General features: G+C 48.8%; 2 protein-coding genes across 2 annotated transcripts in view; both read right to left on the bottom strand.

The window, feature by feature from the left end:
* Nucleotides 1-411: 411 nt before the first annotated feature.
* On the bottom strand, nucleotides 412-7,646 carry LOC140191512 (phosphatidylinositol 5-phosphate 4-kinase type-2 gamma-like). The gene is made up of 3 exons (XM_072248963.1): nucleotides 7,161-7,646; nucleotides 6,624-6,721; nucleotides 412-688 (listed from the first exon to the last, which is right to left on the bottom strand). The coding sequence occupies exons 1-3, from the start codon at nucleotides 7,410-7,412 to the stop codon at nucleotides 412-414; spliced, it is 627 nt and encodes a 208-aa protein (XP_072105064.1). The 5' UTR covers nucleotides 7,413-7,646.
* An 825-nt stretch (nucleotides 7,647-8,471) lies between these two features.
* LOC140191744 (kinesin heavy chain-like) overlaps nucleotides 8,472-20,522 on the bottom strand; it is an 89,050-nt gene continuing 76,999 nt past the window's right edge. The window contains exons 24-29 of the mRNA XM_072249443.1: nucleotides 18,708-18,924; nucleotides 18,303-18,447; nucleotides 16,804-16,877; nucleotides 14,395-14,422; nucleotides 11,021-11,119; nucleotides 8,472-10,556 (exon numbers count right to left, since the gene is read on the bottom strand). Coding sequence (XP_072105544.1) covers nucleotides 11,041-11,119; nucleotides 14,395-14,422; nucleotides 16,804-16,877; nucleotides 18,303-18,447; nucleotides 18,708-18,924 — 543 coding nt within the window. The 3' untranslated portion in view covers nucleotides 8,472-10,556; nucleotides 11,021-11,040. The remainder of the gene's footprint in view (nucleotides 10,557-11,020; nucleotides 11,120-14,394; nucleotides 14,423-16,803; nucleotides 16,878-18,302; nucleotides 18,448-18,707; nucleotides 18,925-20,522) is intronic.

The following is a 20,522-nucleotide window of genomic DNA, read 5'->3' as shown; positions in this document are numbered from 1 at the left end:
CCAAAGGACTTGTCTTGGATTGTGTCTACACAAGCTTTTTTTAAAACCATGTTCCACTGTATGGTATAATTCTACATTTAATTTACATTCTGTGATGCTGCTGCTAGTTCTTCCATCATGTGTACCTCACTATACTTGTGCACGCAAATTCCAACATCTAGACCTCACAATCTACTTCATTATGATCTTGCATCTTACTGTCTACCTGCACTTTCCCTGTATTTCTGTCACACTTTATTCTACATTCTGTTATTGTTTCACCTTGTTCTACTTCAATGCATTGTGTATCTCAATACATGCGACAATAATAAAACAAATCCAAATGCTCACCCTTGTGCTTTTTTCCTGGGACAGTACAGTCAGACTCCAGGGATAGTGCTCAACCTGATCATAATTGAAGCCACCTCTTCTCTATCCCAGGAAATTCCAGATTGTCCAGGCAATTAGGACAGGAAGAGGGGAAGCAAGACACGTGTACCTGAGAAAGGGCACAAGATATCTACGAGAGGGTGGGGTGGAGAGGGTTGTGTGGTGGCACCAGATATCTGTCTGGGATCCAGAGTGGGGGAAGTAACAGGCACCCGCACCAACCTGGTAGTCTGTGTCGTCAATTCCAAACCGGTCCCGCAGGTTACGGAAGACCTGGGGGCAATATTCCTTGAACTTGAAGTTGCTCGGGAGGTTCTCCCTGTGGATCAAGGGGAAGAAAGGCAATGGCTATGAGGAGTGTGAAGGGGAGAAACGGCTCCAGCTTCTCCCCTCTACACCCTATTCTGTCCTTGAATACATCCAATGGCCCAATTTCCACAGCTCTCTGAAGGAAAAATTCCAGACTACTGCCAGTTTCCCACATAAGACTCTCCACCTGAAATAGGCCCTCCCCACTTATTCAGAAACTGCTTTCTCCTTGCCCGCCTTGTCCCCCCAGTTCTGAACTCTTTCTCCACCCATCCCCAAGGGGAAAAGGTTTAACTTTTGTCTCATGTGTTCACAGAACATTGCTGCATGTCTCAAGTTTACAAGGGACACCTGGATGTTCTACATCTGTGAACAATTTTTTTTTTTTGGAGAGCAGTGGTTTCCTTTTGTGGTGTCCTTCCATGAACACTGTTCCTGTTCAGTGTTTTTCTTATAGTAGATACATGAACAGAGACTTTAGCAGGTTCTAAAGATTTCTGCAGGTCTTTTGTCGTTAACCTTAGGTTCTTTTTCACCTCCTTCAGCATTGCACGTTGTGCTTTTGGTGTGATCTTTGCAGGATGCCCACCCCTAGGGACAGTAGCAACAGTACTGAGTTTCCTCCATTTGTAGGCATTTTCTCTTACTGTGGACTAATGAACACTCAGGTCTTTAGAAATGCTTTTCCAGCTTCCGGCATCTCTACAATTCTTCACACAAGGTCCTCTGAGAGTTGTTTTGATGGAGACATGGTGCACATAAACAGATCTTTCTTGAGAAGAGCAGGCTCTGTCAGTAACCTGACTGTGTTTTTCATAGGGCAGGGCACCTCGACAACCCACACCTCCAAACTCATCTCATTGATTGGAACACCCGACTCCAAATAGCTTTTGTAGAAGGTATTACCCAAGAGGTTCGCATACTTTTTCCAACAAATACATGTAATATTGGAATAAAATTAAGTACAATTTTTTTTGTGTTATTTAATTAGGTTCACTTTATCTAGTTTTCAGACTTGTGGTGAAGATCTGATCACATTTTAGGTCCTATTTATGCAAAAATAGAGAGAATTCAACAGGGTACACAAACTTTCTAGCACCACCATATATGTGCCTATGACTTTTGCACAGTACTGTATATACTACGTACTTAATGTAAATTTTTATACATTTCTTATTGTAGTTTAGAGTATATTTTATGTATTGCACTGTACTGGTACTGCAAAACAACAAATTTCACAACATATGGCAGTGATGATAAACCTGATTCAAATTTTCCCCAGAGTCAGGGAGCCTGAAACTAGAGGATTTGATGCAAGAGGGGAAATGATTTAAAAGGGATCTGAGGGGCAAGTTTTACACAATGATGATGGTAGGTTCATGGAGGAAATGACGGGTGGGTGATTACAACAATTCACGAAGTCATGAGTCATACAGCAGAATAAAAGGTCTTTCAGCCCAAATGGTCCATATCAGCCAAGATTCCCATCCAAGCTAGTCCATTTGCCTGCATTTGGCCATATCCCTACCTTTCCTATCCAGTACTATGCAAAGGCTTAGGCACATGCAAAAAAAAATTCTGTAAAGTGAAGATGCTTTCAAAAATAATGAAGAGTTCTAAACATCAAATATTATAAAGAGCAATAAGCAGTAAAAAAAAATAAATCAAAATTTGGTGTGACTATCCTTTGTCTTCAAAACTGTATCAATTCAATTCTCCTAGGTACATTGCAGTTTTATAAAGAAATCGGCTGGTAGGTTATTCCAAGGATTTGGAGAACTTGCCACAGTTCTTCTGCAGATTTTGGCTGCCTTGCTTGCTCCTGTCTCTCCAGGTAATCCCAGACAACCTCAAAATTGAGATCAGGGCTTTGTGGAGGCCATACCATCTGTTGCAGAACTTCATGTTCTTCCATTTCACTGAAGATAGTTCTTTATGACCTTGGCTGTGTGTTTGGGCTTATTGTCATGCTGTAGAATGAAATTGGGACTGATAAGACACCTCCCTGATGGGATTGCATAGGCAGACACTCATCCATGTAGTGCTCTCCAGCTCTTCTATGGAAAAACTGCCTCCTCTTTGAGCCAAAGTTTTCAGATTTTGACTTACCAGTCCAGAGTACTTACTGCCACTGTTCAGCACTTCAGTCCTTGTGTTTTAGTGTATAGGTGAGTCTCTTGGCTTTGTTTCCATGTTGGAGAATGGCTTTTTGGCAGCAAGGTTCCAAGAAGAGCACTTCTGACAAGAATTCTCTGGACTGTAGAGGGGTCTACTTATGTTCCAGTGGTTTCTGCAAGTTTAGAGCTGATCGCAGCACTGGGCTTCTTCCGATTTAGAAGAGACGTCAGTTTGATGTATCTCTCATCTGCTGCAGTCAGTTTCTGTGGCTGACCACTTCGACTCTGGTCTTCAACCTTGCCAGTTTCTTTGTGCTTCTTCAGAAGAGCCTGGACAGCACATCTTGACACTCCCGTCTGCCACAAAATTTCCGCTTCAGAGAGACCATTTGTGTCTTGCTGCTATACTCACTCTTGCCACAGTGTAAGAATTGATTATTTGAATGTTAAAGTGTCAGATCTGCCACAGATTCATCTTTTAGTCTGGTTGTCCTTCTCCCAGTTTGACTCCTTCTACACCCATTTCTGTTTCAGTTACAGGTATCCCCCACTTTTTGAACATTCACTTTACGACACCTTGCTGTTACTAAAGACCTATATTAGTTACCTGCTTTCGCTAACAGAAGGTGTTTTCACTGTTACGAAAAAAGGCAGCGTGCACCCCGAGCAGCCAAGCTCCTCCCCCAGAATTGCATTCTAGCCGGCATTGCTGAAACACTTGCCTGTGAGCATCTGTGCTTTATGTCAATTTATTTTGAGCATCCGTTAGCAAGATGAGTTCTAAGGTATCGGAAAAGCCTAAAAAAGCTCGTAAGGGTATTACACTTAGCGCAAAACTAGACATAATTAAGCGTTTCGATCGTGGTGAACGAAGTAAGGACAAAGTGAGTTTGGCTTGTGGAAGTTGACGAAGATGATGTTGAAGAGGTTTTGGCATCCCATGGCCAAGGACTGATAGATGAAGAGCTGATGCAATTGGAAGAGGAAAGGATAACAATCAAAACTGAATGCAGTAGCGAACAGACCGAAAGTGAAGTCATCCAGGAACTGAACATGAAGCAAATGCATGAGATTTTCGCTGCAATGATCGCAGAAAAATACGACTTTAATTTTGAAAGGGTACGTCGGTTTAGGGCATATTTGCAGGACGGTTTGAGTGCTTACAAAGAACTGTATGATAGAAAAATGTGCCAGGCTAAGCAGTCAAGCATACTGTCATTTTTCAAGCCTTCCACATTGGCCACAGCAGACGACGAACCTCGAGCTTCAACATCGAGGCAGGCAGACATAGAAAATGACCTGCCTGCCCTGATGGAAACAGACGACGATGAGGTGACACCCCAGTGTCCCACCACTCCAACTTCCGGGCCGCAGACCGATACATTGCCGCAAAGAATGCAGCGGTAGCCAGGACGCACCCAGCACATCTTTAAGATAAAAGCAGAAATAAACAAGCTAATTAATTAGTTTGGTTATTTCGGCTTTTTTCTTAAGGATGTGCTGGGTGCGTACTGGCTACCGCTGTACCCCCTGCATGCTTCGCGGATCGGTATTGGTCCACGGCCTAGAGGTTGGGGACCACTGCACCACCCCACCACCCCAACCTCCGACGACTCAGCCTAACACACCATCATCAGTGTGCTCGGCGCTGTCTTCCCGATTCCGGTAATTGATATGCACTGTACACACATTATTTTTACTTTATATAGGTTGTGCATTTTTATGTGTTATTTGGTACGATTTGGCAGCTTCACAGCTTAAAGGTTACTGGAGAGAATGTTTCTACCGAGAGCGCTTGCGTGAGATTTTCACTACGGTGGACAGTGCAATGATTATAGAAAAGTATTTCTTCTTTATATAGGCTGTGTATTTATCATATCATTCCTGCTTTTACTATATGTTATTGTTATTTTAGGTTTTGTGTGTTATTTGGCATAATTTGGTAGGTTATTTTTGGGTCTGTGAACGCTCACATATTTTTCCCATATAAATAAATGGTAATTGCTTCTTCACTTTACGACATTTCGGCTTACAAACCGTTTCATAGGAATGCTCTACCTTCGGATGGCGGGGGAAACCTGTAATCTATTTAGTTCATTCAACTCATTATGTCATTGATCTGTTCATTATCTTTGTTTAATCATGCACTGAACTATACCTACAGACCAAGTTTTTATTTAAAAGTGGTCTATTACCTAATAGGTTACTTTCTTTAATGAAATACAAACATTTTTCTATAACATTTAATTGTTTTGCAAAATGAATGTCTGGAAATCTAAAATTCACTCCTTTCTACTGATACACTAATGCAAAAGACAAAAAATAAACTAAGACAAAATTTATATTAATAATTTAAGGTGCCTAAGACTTTTGCACAATTCAGCACTTAATTAGTGATACAACTAGTATTGGTGAGTTAAAAATTGGAAGTTTTATGTTACCAAATTAACTTTAGTCAAAATGGCACCAATGAACAACAATTCTTCGGGCAACATCTTCCAGATAGCAAATCTCTTAAATTATTTCACATTTTCTACACTTTCTGCTTGCTCTTTTTGCCTTGTTTGTGTTACAGAAACTGTTAGAATCCATGATGTGCAGTTTAGAACTCAATTGAATGATCCAGCGCTCAGTTGTGTCTGGAGAGTTAAAGGAGGATCCGAAAAGGACCAAGAACACAAGCTGACTCATGGAAAAGACCAGAGATGGGACACGGGGTCGCAAACTATCTCAAAACATTGAAGATTGAAGCATTGAGGTAAATGCAGAGGGGTGTCAGCAATCGCTCCCAACAGAAGCCAAAGGAGTGTTCCGACTCACAGAAGGACAGTTCGATGTCTGAGATTTGTGTGACTGGATTGTACTTTATATTGGTCTCCTTTGGTTTTTTGGTGTTTCCTTTCTTGTGGCTGATCCGTTAGTTCTTTGCATGTGTGTGGTGGGGAGGTGGTTTGTTGTTACAGTTGCTGTTTTTTTTCGCGAGTGAGGGGTTCGGGGATTGTGGGGACGGGTGGGAGATTTGATGCTATTGTCACACTTTTTCCTGTGGGATGGGGTGGGGCATTTTGGGGTTTGCGAGTTTTGTTGTGTGTGTGTGTGGGGGGGGGGGCGAGGGGGGTGGTGTTGATGTACGGCCTTTCTGTATTTCATGGCTATCTGGATAAGACAAATATCAGAGTTGTATTGTACATACATACTTTGAGAATAAAATAAACCTTTAAATCTTTCCCTTCTCACCGTGAAGATTCAATGAGAACTGGAAGGGCAACATATTCATCTTATCGATTTGATTTTACACACCTTTACAAGGCCACGCCTCATTCTTCTGTGAGGACAAGCTCACGAGTTATGGAGAGAGAATGGGCAGGTTGGGACAATGAGCACTCATTCTTCATTAGGCAACAGCCACCTCCCCTACCAGGAAATGACCCAGTGAAGTTTCTCTAAGCTACCTCCAACTTAACGTATATGGAGGAAAAATTTTGTTAAATTAGACCAGATGCACCATTCGGTCTTCATCAGACCTCAGGACAACCCATCTCCACTCATACATTTGCCAACAACTCGCCTCAATTCTCCTCCTAACACTTTCTGGTCTCTCTCCCTCCTCTTTCAGCTGCTGAGGACCTTAGCTCTGGAACAGGTAGCAACTTGACACAAATCTAAATCAGGAGCACAGGTGTTAAGAAGCACATTGAAAGAGGAAGGAGACTGAAGGAGAGGAGAAGGGAGGGACTGCTTGCTGATCGGGGCTCCAAGTGCTATAGGCTGAGCATACCACAGGGAGGCAGACTTTCCGGATTACGGCTGTAGTGAATGCCTGCTTACTTGTTGAACAGGTGGTTGTTCACCTTGATCTTACTGTTCGCTCTGAAGTCATCGGGCAGGAGCATCACTGGGGCTGGGACGTGGTTCAGTTCATTGATCTGCCAGGGAGAGGAGAGTCAGGGACTCCCTTTGGAACAGCCCCAACACCACTCCTCCTCTCCATTGTCCCAGACCACACCCCACAACACCTCCCCTCTACCCTCACCCCCCCAGCAACCCCACACACACACCCCTCACAACCCACAGGATATCTCCCAAAAGCCTCAACCCCCCACAACTTCCACATCTCCCTACAAACCCCCACCCCATCCCCCACAACCCCGCTCCCCAACACATCCCGACCACATCCCCACTACCACTCTCCCTCCCTCACAAACCAAGCCCTAAAATTCCCCCTCCCCCACAACCCCTAACCCTTCCCCTTAGCTCCTCCCCTCACAGCCGCAACTCCATTCACACCCCACCCCTCCCCCACAAACCCCTCCCTCATAAACCCCCCGACCAGTACCTCAACCTTGGGCCCTGCCCTGCCCTCACCGAGTGGTTGACACCCCACATGAAGACGCTGACCACCGGGTTGCCCGCTCTGAACACCGACACGTTCTGCGACACGAAGTGCTTCTTCTTCGTCTTGGTTTTGCTGACCGACGTACTAGGCAGGTTGTTTGAGTTCACCGAGGAGGCCATGGTTCCTCGGAACCCTCCCGGGTTCTGCCCTACCTCGAAGCCTTCTCTCACTGGAAACACTACTCTGTACCTGCGCCGCCCGTCCGTAGGTGAACGCAACATATAAAAATCGTTCCGCCCTCGTCTCCAGGGACAACGGGCAACTGACAATCGGAACCCTCAACCGTTGCTGGTCCCGCCCAAAGGTCTCCAGGGGCAACCGAGCCCCATGCTTACTTCCGTCTCTAGAGGCAACGCCCCGCCCCGTTTGTTGACCCAACAGTAGCTCCGAGCCCCTTCCACTGGTCCCACTTGTCTCCAAGGGCAGGTTGAGGTCACGCTCCTTCCGTTATCCAATGGGCGGCACCCACAGTTAACAACTCCGTCCCCCGATTTTTCTCGAGGGCATTCCGTCCCAGCGTACTGACCCCGCCCCTCATCTGACGCAATCAGACAAGGTCCCAGCCCTTGGCCCCTGGGGCAATTGGAGAAGTGCGGCCTAGGGTTCTATTGGGGATTGAGGAGGAGGAGGACATCCAGTCCTGCAGAGAACAGGATATTAAATCCCATAGCGTGGTTTTGTTTCTGGGAAACAAAATCCAGCATTGGGGGTTTATCCCACAGTTTTGAGTATTTATAGTGGCACCCAGTGGTTTATCCCATAGTTGGGACATTTATCCCAGGATTGGTAAGTTTATCCTAGTTTTATGATTTATACTAGGATTCAGGGGTTTAGCCCTGGATTGGGACACTTATCTTGGTATTTAGGAGTACATACCCTTGATTCAGGATTTGTACTGGGATTTGGTTGTTTATACCAATGATCTGAACACTTACCACTGTATTGGGGAGTTTATCCCACAGTTTGGAAATTGATTTTGGAATCCAGTGGTTTCTCCCCCATAGATTGGTACATTTATCCCAGAATTAGGGAATTTGTCCCATGGACAGGAGAAGGACGGAGGGTACTGCATAAAGAACATGGGAGGGTGATCATCCTGTACCTCAGCTGACAGGAACTATACATGGAATGACCTATGGAGGCTTGAAATGATTCTGGAACCAGTGGGGCAAAGGTGCAGAGGAGGAAGGGTGGCAGGGACACAATGAGAGCCAACATCACAAGGTTACCTTGTCTCTGATCTTTTATTGATCTGACCTGCACACAGGTAAAAGAGCTGATGGATGGTAGGTCGTGTTTCTCAGGTTGACATGCAACACAGACACAAACGCAGACAAGGCAGGATGGGGTGGAGGGTGAACATACAGACAGGGGCAGGGGGGAGGTGCAGAGGCCAGAGTGGATCCCTGGATCGGCCATGAATGTATCCTGTGGGTCTCCTCCCCTCCACACCCCGAGCTTTAACCTGGAATGTTAGGGGTCATTCCACCCATCCAGTCCTGTCCCCACGGAGTCAGATTGCCCCACTGTTCCCAGAGCATGGGGTGAGTGTGGGTGTGGGGTTCTCGGTAGTCTCCAGGTTCCATATATCCAGTACACATACTGGTGCCATCTGTCTCAGCACAAATGCCACATCAATCCAGAATACCAGCTGGCTCTGCCCACCATGACTCTGAACTAGAACAATGGCTGGTTCTGTCTGGTACTGCTCTGACCTAGAACACCAGTCAACTCTGCACCTGGTGTCACCTGAATCTAAAATATTGGCTGCTACAACTCTGATCTAGAACACCAACAGACACTGTACAATGCCACACCAATCTAGAACACTAACCAAATCTGTCCTGGGCGCAGGATGATCTAGAACATCACCTGATCCTGCCTGGCGTTCTCCTGCTCCACAACACAATTGACTCGGTCCAGTGCCACATCACTAAGAAATCCACCTCATTACCACCCTGACCTAGAAGACTCTCTGAATCCCATCTGGAGTGACTGTGGGCTAAAACACTAACTAGATCCCAGCTGATCCTGGCCAGTGCTACCATGACATTCTACATAGTGCCACAACTATTTGGAACACTGGCTGATCCACTGCACCTCCATCAGCCTCATCTAGAACACTGCCTCTCCTGCTTTACACACTGCCAATCAAGAACAATGGGTGATTCTACCTTGTGCTGCGCTGATCTAGAACACAGATGAACCTGGCAACACGCCAATCTAGAACACCGGTGGGTCCTGGCCAGCACCGCTCTGATCTAGAAGATGAGTTCACCCTGTTCAGGGCAACACTGATCTACAACAGTGGTCGATGCTGCCAACTGCCAACCTGAACCATAGCTGATCTAGAATTGGGGCAGTTCCTTCCCTGTGCCACCATTATCCAGAACAGTAGAGTATCCTCTCCAGTGTCATGCTTATCAAGTACAGCAACCATGTGCTCCAATTATCTAGAACAATGGCAGTCTTGCCTGGTGCCACAATGATCCAGAAAAACAGGGCATCCTGCCTAATGACTCAGTGATCCTGAACAGTGGACACCCTTCCCAGTGTTAGATTTATCCTGAACATTGGGCGGCCCTGTCCGGCTCCACGCTGATCCAGAACAATCGTGATCCTGTGTGTCGAGGCACTAACCAGGAGAAGCAGACCGTTCCAGTTAAACTGGCTCTTATTCAGGACAGGAGGATGGGCCCATCTGTTGGAACATGGTGATCTAGAACATGCAACACACTGCATCGATCTAGAAATGCAGCAATCCAAGGTGGCATGAATGACCAGCAATCTTGCTCAGCTCCTCTCTGTCAGCCTCCAGGCACTGTCCGGAACTTTCCCAGAATGCTGATATGGGAGAAAACAACCTCTCACATGGTGCAGCACTGATCTAGAAACACCTGGGGGTGGGGGGGGGGGGGGAGAGTGAGAAAAACACTTGGGACCTTCAGACTGATCCAGAACACCAGGAGAGTGGATGGAGGGGTAGGGGATGTGATGTTGGAATATTCTCAGGAAATCCAGAGACTGTGAACCTGGTATCGGTCCATCGAGTATGCAGTCATGGGGGGGTGGGTGGTGAGGATGGGGGAGAAACAGGACACGCAGCAAGAGAGTCAGAGGGATGGCTGACTCCAGAGCAAAGGCTCCCACCTTGCATGGCATGAGATGAGTGTGTACGCGTCTTTGGGAGCAGCCACTTCTTGCACCCCTCCGAGAACCATCGCTGCTGCACACAGCCTGAAGGGGGAGGTGGGGGGGGGGAGAGGGGAAGGAGAGCTAAGGCTGTGATGGAGGAGGATGGTTCCACAATGTTCCTCGAAGCCACAGGAACAAGAGCAGGTGATCCGCAGGCGGGTGGGAGCCTCCTGTGGGGGGTGAGAGGGAGAGAAAGGGGGCAGTCAGTGAGGAAACGGATCCCAGACACACCGCATCTACGCAGTCCCTCCTCTCCACCAAGAAACAGCTACAGAACTGACTATAACAAGGACAGAGAGCCCTGGCTCTCTATCCCCCTCTCCAGCCATCTACGTGACCCCCTCGCTTCCCTGCTGCCCTCCCCATTTCAGTGACCCCCTCCCCCCCACTATTCCCCTCCCTGTCTGTGACCTCCTCTGGCCAATATTGTCTAAGGGTGATATTTTAGGAGTGTAAGTGAGGGAGAGACCGGCAAAGGTGGGGAGGGATGTGGGGCCAGAGGAGTTCACAGGGATGGGGAGGGAGAGGATTACAGAGATGGGCAAGGGTGTAGAGGCCGGAGGTTGGTAGTTGAACAGGGGTCCCATTAGGGTGGAGTAAGAGGGCACAGTTCCAGGCTAGTGGGATGACCTACCTACAGGTGGGGTTGATCCATTAGCTGGCAGCTGTCTGCTGGGGAATGATGTAGAGCTTTGCTGGGTCCTCGGCCTTGCAACCACAGTGCATTTCACTCCTGCAGAGAGAGGATGTAGCTGCCATCACTCAACAGGCCACTCAGCCCATCGTCACCTCATCTCCGATTCCCCAATTCTGGCAATCACTTCTGCTGCTGTCTTATACACATATCATCAACCTCCTGTGTTCCCACCTCTGCATTCCAGAAACATCTAGCACATTTATGCCTGCTCTGCTGCCACCTAAGCAACTACAGCCTGGCTATCAACCCCGCCAAGTGCCAGTTCGGCCTACCCGCCATCGACTTCTTGGGACACTGGATCAACTGCCATGGAGCTGTGCCCCTGCTGGCAAAAGTTGAAGCCATCTGCCAATTCACCAGACCCAGCACTGTTAAAGGCCTGCAGGAATTTGTTGGGATGGTTAACTTTTATCACCGTTTCCTGCCCTCAGCGGCCCGGATCATGCGGCCCCTTTTCGGCTTGATGTCCGGCAAGGTCAAAGAGGTCACCTGGACAGAGGAGGTGACAGCGGCCTTTGAACAAGCCAAGAACATACTAGCAAACGCCACGCTCCTGGTCCACCCCGGGTCGATGTCCTCACTGTCCTCACTGTGGATGCCTCCGACGCGGCAGTTAGCGGCGTGCTCGAGCAGCTCATCGAAGGCAGTGGAAGCCGCTCGTCTTCTTCAGCCGGCGCCTACGACCCCCGGAGCTTAAGTACAGCGCTTTCGACAGGGAGCTGCTGGCCCTGTACCTTGCCATCCGGCACTTCAGGTATTTCCTGGAAGGGAGAGAGTTCACGGTCTTCACAGACCACAAGCCCCTCACTTTCGTATTTGCCAAAGTGTCGGACCCGTGGTCGGGCCGCCAACAGCACCATCTGTCGTACATCTCGGGAGTTTACCACCATGATCAAGCACATCTCTGGGAAGAACAACGTGGTGGCAGACACGCTGTCACGAATCTCCATCCAATCAGTGCCCTCTCTGTCTCCGGAGGTGGATTATGTGGCATTACCTGAGGCTCAACGACTGGACGGAGAGATGCCAGCATACCGAACCGCAGTCTCAGGACTCCACCTGAAAGACATACCCATTGGGCCCGAAGGTAAGAAGCTCCTTTGCGATGTGTCCACGGGGCAACCTCGGCCCTTTGTTCCGACCGCTTGGAGGCATCGCGTTTTCAACGCCTTGCACGGTTTAGCCCACCCTTCCATCCGGGAGACCATCCGGCTGATCGCAGACAGGTTTGTGTGGCACAGCCTACGCAAGCAGGTTGGGCACTGGGCCAGGACATGCACACACTGTCAAACCTCCAAAATCCAGAGGCACGTGAGGGCCCCACTGCAACCCTTCCAGCCGACACATGGGAGGTTTGAACATGTCCATGTGGACATCGTCGGCCCACTGCCAGTTTCGAGAGGAGCGAGATACCTGTTCACCATGGTGGACAGGTTCACGAGGTGGCCGGAAGCTATCCCACTCGCTGACACAGCCACGGAGACATGCGCCAGAGCCCTGATTACCAGCTGGGTGGCACGGTTCGGACTCCCAGCCCACATCACTTCAGACAGGGGTGTGCAGTTCACATCGGCTTTGTGGTCTGCACTGGCACAACTACTTGGAACCCAGCTCCACCGAACGACTGCTTACCACCCGCAGTCCAATGGCCTGGTGGGACGTTTCCACAGGCACTTGAAGTCAGCCCTGATGGCACGCCTCCGAGGGCCAGACTGGGTTGATGAACTCCCCCGGGTGCTGCTTGGTATCCGCACAGCACCCAAGGAGGACCAGGCCGCATCATCGGCCGAACTGGTTTATGGTACCCTGCTCACAGTTCCCAGTGAGTTTGTGGCAGCACCCCATGGCCCAGAGGACACACCTGCTGGGGTGCTAACTAAACTCCGGGAGCAGCTTGGAACACTTGCCCCAGTCCCGACGTCCCATCACAGAACAACACCCTCTTTCATTCCCAAGGACCTACAACAGAGCAAGTATGTTTTCGTTCGCTGAGGCGCGCACAGACCACCCCTGCAGCGACCATACGAAGGACCCTACAAGGTGGTGCGCCATAATGGGACAACCTGCGTTCTCGACATCGGCGGTCGGGATGAGACTTTTACCATTAACCGTCTCAAACCAGCGCATCTAGACCTTGAATGCCCGGTTGCGGTGCCACCCCCACGACGATGAGGCCGGCCACCTAAAAGAACTGAGAGTGTGCAGGCTGCGGACTCTGCACCTCCTAGCGCCAGTTCTGGGGGGGGGGGGGGGGGGCGGGTCCATGTGGCGGCTCGCCCATGCGGCAAGCCAACGGGCTCCAGCAGTCGCGGGCGAGTCTGCAGCCAGCGGCAACCGAGAGGGCTCTGAGTGCGGGGCAGGCCTTGGCCTGGAAGCCTACGTCACTTCCACCCCGCAAAGAGCAGGGGATGCTGGGAGCAGGCACATAATCGCACGTGGATTGAAACAGTAAGCAGTTCAACCAGACCCTGCTCAACTCAGTGTGTTGCTTTCACTCGTTGTGTATCAGCGCGACCACACTATACTGGATTATGTATTGCATTGAACTGCTGCTGCTAAGTTAACAAATTTCACGTCACATGCCGGTGATAATAAACCTGATTCTGAAGGGTCCTGGCCTGAAATGTCGACTGTACCTCTTCCTAGAGATGCTGCCTGGCCTGCTGCGTTCACCAGCAACTTTGATGTGTGTTGCTTGAATTTCCAGCATCTGCAGTATTCCTCTTGTTTGCATTAGAAGACTATTGTTTTTTTCTTCTCCCACTTTTTCTGCTTAGTAAGTTTTTTTGGTTATCACAAAATTTTTTTTTCAATCTTTAAGATAATGTCTTCTTTGAGACATTGTAAGTGTTGTTATTTCAATGTGCTCATGTTATTTCTTTTGTATAATATAACAATAAAAAGATTTGAAAAGAAAGAAGGAAGACTATCGAATGGTCTCCCAGTACGATTAATTGGGCTCTAGGCCTCATTATGACCCAGGCACCTTATTGTTTACCTGCACTTGTACTTTCCCTGCGTGTTGCATTCTATTATTGTTTTCCCTTGTTCTACCTCAATGTGGTGAAATAATCTGTATGGGTGGCATGCAAAATCAAATGTTTTTCAGTACACCGTGATGACAGTAATAAACCAATTTACAAATTGACCTCCCTCTCTCAATTTCTTGGGTAGAGAGCTTGTAAGTTTATTTGAAAAAACGTGTCAGTTTTACTTCCACGTCCACCGAGGTGAGATTTGAAGCCCTGCTTCTGATACGAGTGCTGGCCCGCTCATTCATGCTAAGAGGACCATGGGAGTCTGGTGCTCACCTGTTGTCATTGATGTCCGTCTCATTCCCTGTGGAGAAGGGATTGACCAAATGGTCAGGGTGGGATTGGGTGAGAGTGAACAGAAAAAAAAAGTGATTAGTACACAGAGAGGGTGAGCGATGAACAGAAAATACAATGATTTGGACACAGGAATGGAGGGAGGGGGAGGGAGAGGCAGTCCAGGGAGATTGAATGGAGAAACAAAGTGACTAATACACAGGGAGGGAGGGAGCAAGGTAAAACAGTGATTAGTACACAGGGAGGGAGGGAGCGTGAACAGAGAAAACAATAATTAGTTCAACTGGTCTGTGTTTTACACGGGCATTCTGTACCAGTTACCTGCATCAGGATTGCAAGGGACAAAATTGTTCCTCTGGGAGATCAGAAAGGTAATAATCCATGTGTGGAGCCAAAAGTGATGGGAGAGACCTTAAATTAATATTTACTCAGACAGACACAGAGTCCATAGAATTGAGGCAAAGCGGCATCAACTTCATGGACCCTATACAGATTACAGAGAAGGTGTTTGCTGTCCTGAGGCTAATTAGGGTGACAAGGTGTTCCCTCGGACCCTATAAGGGACAAGTGCAGAAATTTCTGGGGCCCTAGTTCAGATACTTAAATCTCTGGGCCCTAGCTCAGATACTTAAATCATTCTTAGCAACAGGAGAGGTATCGAAGGATTGGAGGATAGCCAATGTTGTTCTGCTGTTTAGGAAAGGCTATAATCATGAACCAGGAAATTATAGGCTGATGAGCTTGACATCAGTAGTAGGAATGTATTGGAAGGTATTCTCAGGGACTAAATATATAAGTATTTGGATATACATAGACTCACTAAGGATAGTTAGAGTTTTTCGAGGAAGTTACCAGGAAAGTTGATGAAGGCAAGGCAGTGGATGTTGTCTGCAAGGCATTTGACAAGGTCCCATGTGGGAGGTTGGTCAGGAAGGTTCAGTCACTTAGCATTCAAGATGAGGTAGTAAATTGGATCAGACATTGGCTTTATGGGAGAAGACAAAGAGTGATAGTAGAGGGTTGCCTCTCTGACTGGAGGCCTGTGACTAGTGGAGTACCACATGGACCGGTGCTGGATCTGTTGTTGTTTGTCATCTATATCAGTGATCTGGATGATAATGTGGATAACAGCAAATTTACGGATGGCACCAAGATTGTAAATGTTGTGGACAGTGAGGAAGGCTGGAAAAGTGGGCTGAAAAATGGCAGATGGAATTTAATCCAGACGAGTGCGAGGTGTTGCACTTCGGTCGGACCAACCAGGGTGGACCTTACTTAGTGTATGGTAGGACGTTGAAGAGTGTGGTAGAATAAAGGAACATGGGAATATTGGCCCATGATTTATTGAAAATGGCATCACAGGTAGACAGTTGTAAAGAAAGCTTTGGGCTCATTGGCCTTCATAAACCGAAGTATTGAGTACAGGAGTTGGGATGTTATGTTGAATTTCGACAAGATGTTGGTGAGGCCCTAATTTGGATTATTGGTGCAGTTTTGGTCACCTACCTACAGGAAAGAAGTACAGAAACTAAGATTGAAAGAGTACAGAGAAAATTTCAAGGGTGCTGCCAGGTCTGCGTGACCTGAGTTATAAGGAAAGACTGAATAGGTTAGGACCTTATTCCTAGGAATGTAGAAGATCGAGATGAGATTTGATGGAGGTATACAAAATTATGGGGGGTATAGATAGGGTTAATGCAAGCAGGCTTTTTCCACTGAGGTTGGGTGGGACTACAATCAGAGGTCATAGGTTAAGGGTGAAAGGTGAAAAGTTCAGGAGAACGTGAGGGGAAACTTCTTCACTCAGAGGGTCATGAGTGTGTGGAATGAGTTGCCAGCACAAGTGGTACATGCGAGCTTGATTTCAGTGTTTAAGAGAATGTTGGCTAGATATGAAGATGATAGGGGTTTGAAGGGCTATGGGCCCTATGCAGGTCGATGGGAGTAGACAGTTATAGTGGTTCGGCACAGACTAGATGGGCCAAAGGACCTGTTTGTGTGCTAGAGTGTGTTTGCTGCCTTCGCACACCATTCAATCCAAACTGCCCTGTGTTTCCTGGATGACCATCAAGTGCTGGCCTGTGTTTGATATCCTTACATACTCTAAACCAGCTTGTTCTACACAAGCTTCAAGTGATGGTGTTTTGCACTGGCTTGTGTTTACTGCCATTACGCAGCAATCAGTCCAAACTGCCCTCTGTTTCCGATGTGACTATCAAGTGCTGATGTCTCGCACTGGCCTGCGTTCATTGCCATTACATGCCAGGTGATGTGTAAACTGGCCAAGTGTGAACACCATTCCCATATAATGCCAATCGTCGTTGCGGTAGGTTATCACCAGTCTCAGAAACTTCCAGCAACACAAGAAAAGGGCAGGTCGATAAATCGTACCATTATCCACAATCTCCTTCTGACAGAGGTCAAGGCAATCGGTGGGCACACTGCTGCAGGGTTCACCTATTGAGCTTGGGAAGGGAGGAATCAGTCAGTACATGCCTGAATCAAATTCCCAATGAGACACACACAACAGACTCACTCAACATATAAGTAGGCACACACCCATACAGGGTAAGGCTCATCCACCCCCTCCCATTACACACTCCAAGAGTCAGACACAGAGTGAATCTCCCTCCACACCATCCCATCACACACTCCCGGGGTCAAACACAGAGTGAATTCTCCCTCCACATTGTCCCATCACACACTTCCGGGGTCAGACACAGAGTGAATCTCCCTCCACACTGCCCCATCACACACTCCCACGGTCAGACACAGAGTGAATCTCCCTGCACACCGTCCCATCACCCACTCCCAGTGTCAGACACAGAGTGAATCTCCCTCCACACCATCCCATCACACACTCCTAGGGTCAGACACACAGTGAATCTCCCTCCACACTGTCCCATCACACACTCCCAGGGTCAGACACAGAGTGAAGCTCCCTCCACACTGTCCCATCACACACTCTCGGGGTCAGTCACAGAGTGAAGCTCCATCCACACTGTCCCATCACACACTCCCAGGGTCAGTCACAGAGTGAATCTCCCTCCACACGATCCCATCACACACTCCCACGGTCAGACACAGAGTGAATCTCCCTGCACACCGTCCCATCACCCACTCCCAGTGTCAGACACAGAGTGAATCTCCCTCCACACCATCCCATCACACACTCCTAGGGTAAGACACACAGTGAATCTCCCTCCACACTGTCCCATCACACACTCCCAGGGTCAGACACAGAGTGAAGCTCCATCCACACTGTCCCATCACACACTCCCAGGGTCAGTCACAGAGTGAAGCTCCATCCACACTGTCCCATCACACACTCCCAGGGTCAGTCACAGAGTGAAGCTCCATCCACACTGTCCCATCACACACTCCCGGGGTCAGACACAGAGTGAATCTCCCTCTACACTGTCCCATCACACACTCCCAGGGTCAGACACAGAGTGAAGCTCCCTACACACCGTCCCATCACACACTCTCGGGGTCAGACACAGAGTGAAGCTCCCTCCACACTGTCCCATCACAGATTCCCAGGGTCAGACACAGAGTGAATCTCCCTCCACACCATCCCATCACACACTCCCGGGGTCAGGCACAGAGTGAAGCTCCCTCCACACTGTCCCATCACACACTCCCGGGGTCAGACACAGAGTGAAGCTCCCTACACACCGTCCCATCACACACTCCCGGGGTCAGACACAGAGTGAATCTCCCTCCACACTGTCCCATCACACACTCCCAGGGTCAGACACAGAGTGAACCTCCCTCCACACTGTCCCATCACACACTTCCAGGGTCAGGCACAGAGTGAATCTCCCTCCACACTGTCCCATCACACACTCCCGGGGTCAGGCACAGAGTGAAGCTCCATCCACACTTACTATTTGATCTTGGAGCTGTCAGCCAGGCAGAAAGGGTGGTACGTATGGAAGAGGGCATTGCTGAAGTTGCAGGAGTCAGGGTTACGAGTGACTTGCAGACCCAGAGGGGAGCAAGCTGGGTGGTGTCCTGGGCGAATTGGCTTCGCTGCAAGAGAAAGGCAGAGCCTCAGAATCACAGACTCTGAGATGATCGGTGAGGAGAGTGCCACATTATGGGAGGGGTGACGAGGAGGGAGCGTTGCGCTCTGGGATGGGTGGCAAGGAGGGAGGAGTATGGAAGGGGTAGTGACACTGAGGGAGGAGTGGTGAGGAGGGAGCATCATGATGAGGGAGTGGAGTTGAGGAGGGAGCGCCGCCTTGTAAGGTCGGTCAGGTTGCAGTGGGACATCCGCTCCCCTTTCTCACCAATCTGCGCTGTGTGTGTCCTCTTGGGTCCATTCTTGGAGCGCACCACCTCTTTGATGCGCTCCACCTCCAGCTGGTAGCGCCGGCGGTCCTTCACCGCTCCTTCCTTCGCCTCCTTCAGTGCTGCCTCCAGGGCCCGCACTCTCTCAGCCGTAGCCCGCAGTCGTTTCTCCAGCTTCGGAAGCTCACAACGCAGGTCTGCATTGTCACGAACCAGCTGGGCGTAGTCGTCCCGTTCAGGGATCCCCCCACGACAAAGGGAAGAGATCGGCAGGAAGGAAAACATCTGTCAGTCAATTGGTGAAGTAAGTGGCTGGGATCAGCCCCAGAAACCCCCTCCCCGCCACCTTGACATTTTCTTTGGAGAGGGAGCAGAGGAGGTTCACTAGGGTGCTGCCTGGATTAGAGGGTGTGAGCTATAAAGGGAGGTTGGACAAACTTGGGTTGTTTTCTCTGAAGCAGCAGAGACTGAGGGGAGACCTGATGGAGGTTTGTAAGACTATGAGAGGTGTAGATAGAGTTGACAGGCATTTAAGGTGAGAGGTGGAAAGTTTAAAATGTGGGGCAAGTTTTCTTTACCACACAGAGAGTTGGGTGCCTGGAATGTGCTGCCAGGAATGGTGATGGAGGCAGATACAATAGAGGCATTCTAGAGGCTTTTGGCTTGGTACATGGATGTAGTCAATGTGCAGTGAAGAGCGATTAGATTAGGTTCAATTCATTCGGCACAACATGGTGGGCTGGAGAGCCCGTTCCCGCACTGTACTGTTCTGCATTATGCTTGATTAATTCCCGGAATTTTGGGCTTGCTTGGAGTAACTTCCAGGCTTCAGAGCACCAGGAAATAGTCACAAGAATTACTTGTCGCACTTCTCTCAGTGTGATCATGGCTGTTCTACTCCAGGCCTCATCTCCTCTTCCATCCCAGTTTCCCACAGCTCTCAATTCCACCCTCACCCTATCTCCCAAACATTGCTTTGCCCACCTCTTTAATCCCCACCTCCCAAAGACTCAGCCTCCACCTGCCCCCCAAGGTCAGGGGCAGACAATTCCAGACATTCCCTCCCCTCTCTCTGAGAGAAGTAATCTCTGCAGACCTCAGTATCACCAGCATACCCTACCCCTTTGTGTGATGAATGTTCACCACAAGGAGCAAACGCCCCCACCTTCCCGAGTATCAATATGTGTACACGCCCTGACAACAAGTTGAAGCACAGTCTAAAATGAAGGGGCAATCTATCAGCCGACAGATGATATCACTGTAGTGAGCTGAATCGCAAATGATGATGAGCCAACAAACAGATAGAGAGTTTGGAGATGTGTCACGACAATAACTTTTCCCTCAATGTCAGCAAACCAATGGTTATTGACTTCAGAAAGGTGGGGCAGGGGGTTGGCAGTGTGCAGGCTCCTGTAAATGTCATCCATGCTAATAACGGGAGGGTTGAGAGCTTCAAGTTGCTAGGAATGAACATCTCCAATTGCATGTTCTGGTCCAACCACGTTCGCATCACAGCCGAGAAAGCTCACCACCATCTCTATTTCCTCAGGAGGTTACAGAAATTTGAAGAAATGGCATGGCCTCATTGACCCTCACTAATCTTTATCGCGACAGCACAGAAAGCATCCTATCAAGAAGCATCACAGTTTGCTCTGCCTGTGACCACAAGGAACTTCAGACTTGTGACACAGCTCAGCACATCACGGAAACCAGCCTGCCCTCCATGGACTCTGTCTACACTTCCCACTGTCTCAGTGAAACAGCCAGAATAATCATATACTCCACCCACCCCAGACATCCTCTCTTCTCCCCTC

Source organism: Mobula birostris, chromosome X (assembly GCF_030028105.1).
Source record: "Mobula birostris isolate sMobBir1 chromosome X, sMobBir1.hap1, whole genome shotgun sequence".
Classification (NCBI taxonomy): domain Eukaryota; kingdom Metazoa; phylum Chordata; class Chondrichthyes; order Myliobatiformes; family Myliobatidae; genus Mobula; species Mobula birostris.
Note: the sequence above shows the minus strand (reverse complement) of the source record. Positions and strands in the feature narration are given on the sequence as shown.

Bases quoted from the DNA above. Each gene is read 5' to 3' on its own strand.
- LOC140191512 (XM_072248963.1), bottom strand. From the start codon at position 7,412: ATGTTGCGTTCACCTACGGACGGGCGGCGCAGGTACAGAGTAGTGTTT. The intron at 6,722-7,160 runs GTGAGGGCAGGG...TCTCCCTGGCAG, and splicing joins TGTGGGGTGTCAACCACTCG to ATCAATGAACTGAACCACGT. The intron at 689-6,623 runs GTAAGCAGGCAT...CTTGATCCACAG, and splicing joins AACAACCACCTGTTCAACAA to GGAGAACCTCCCGAGCAACT.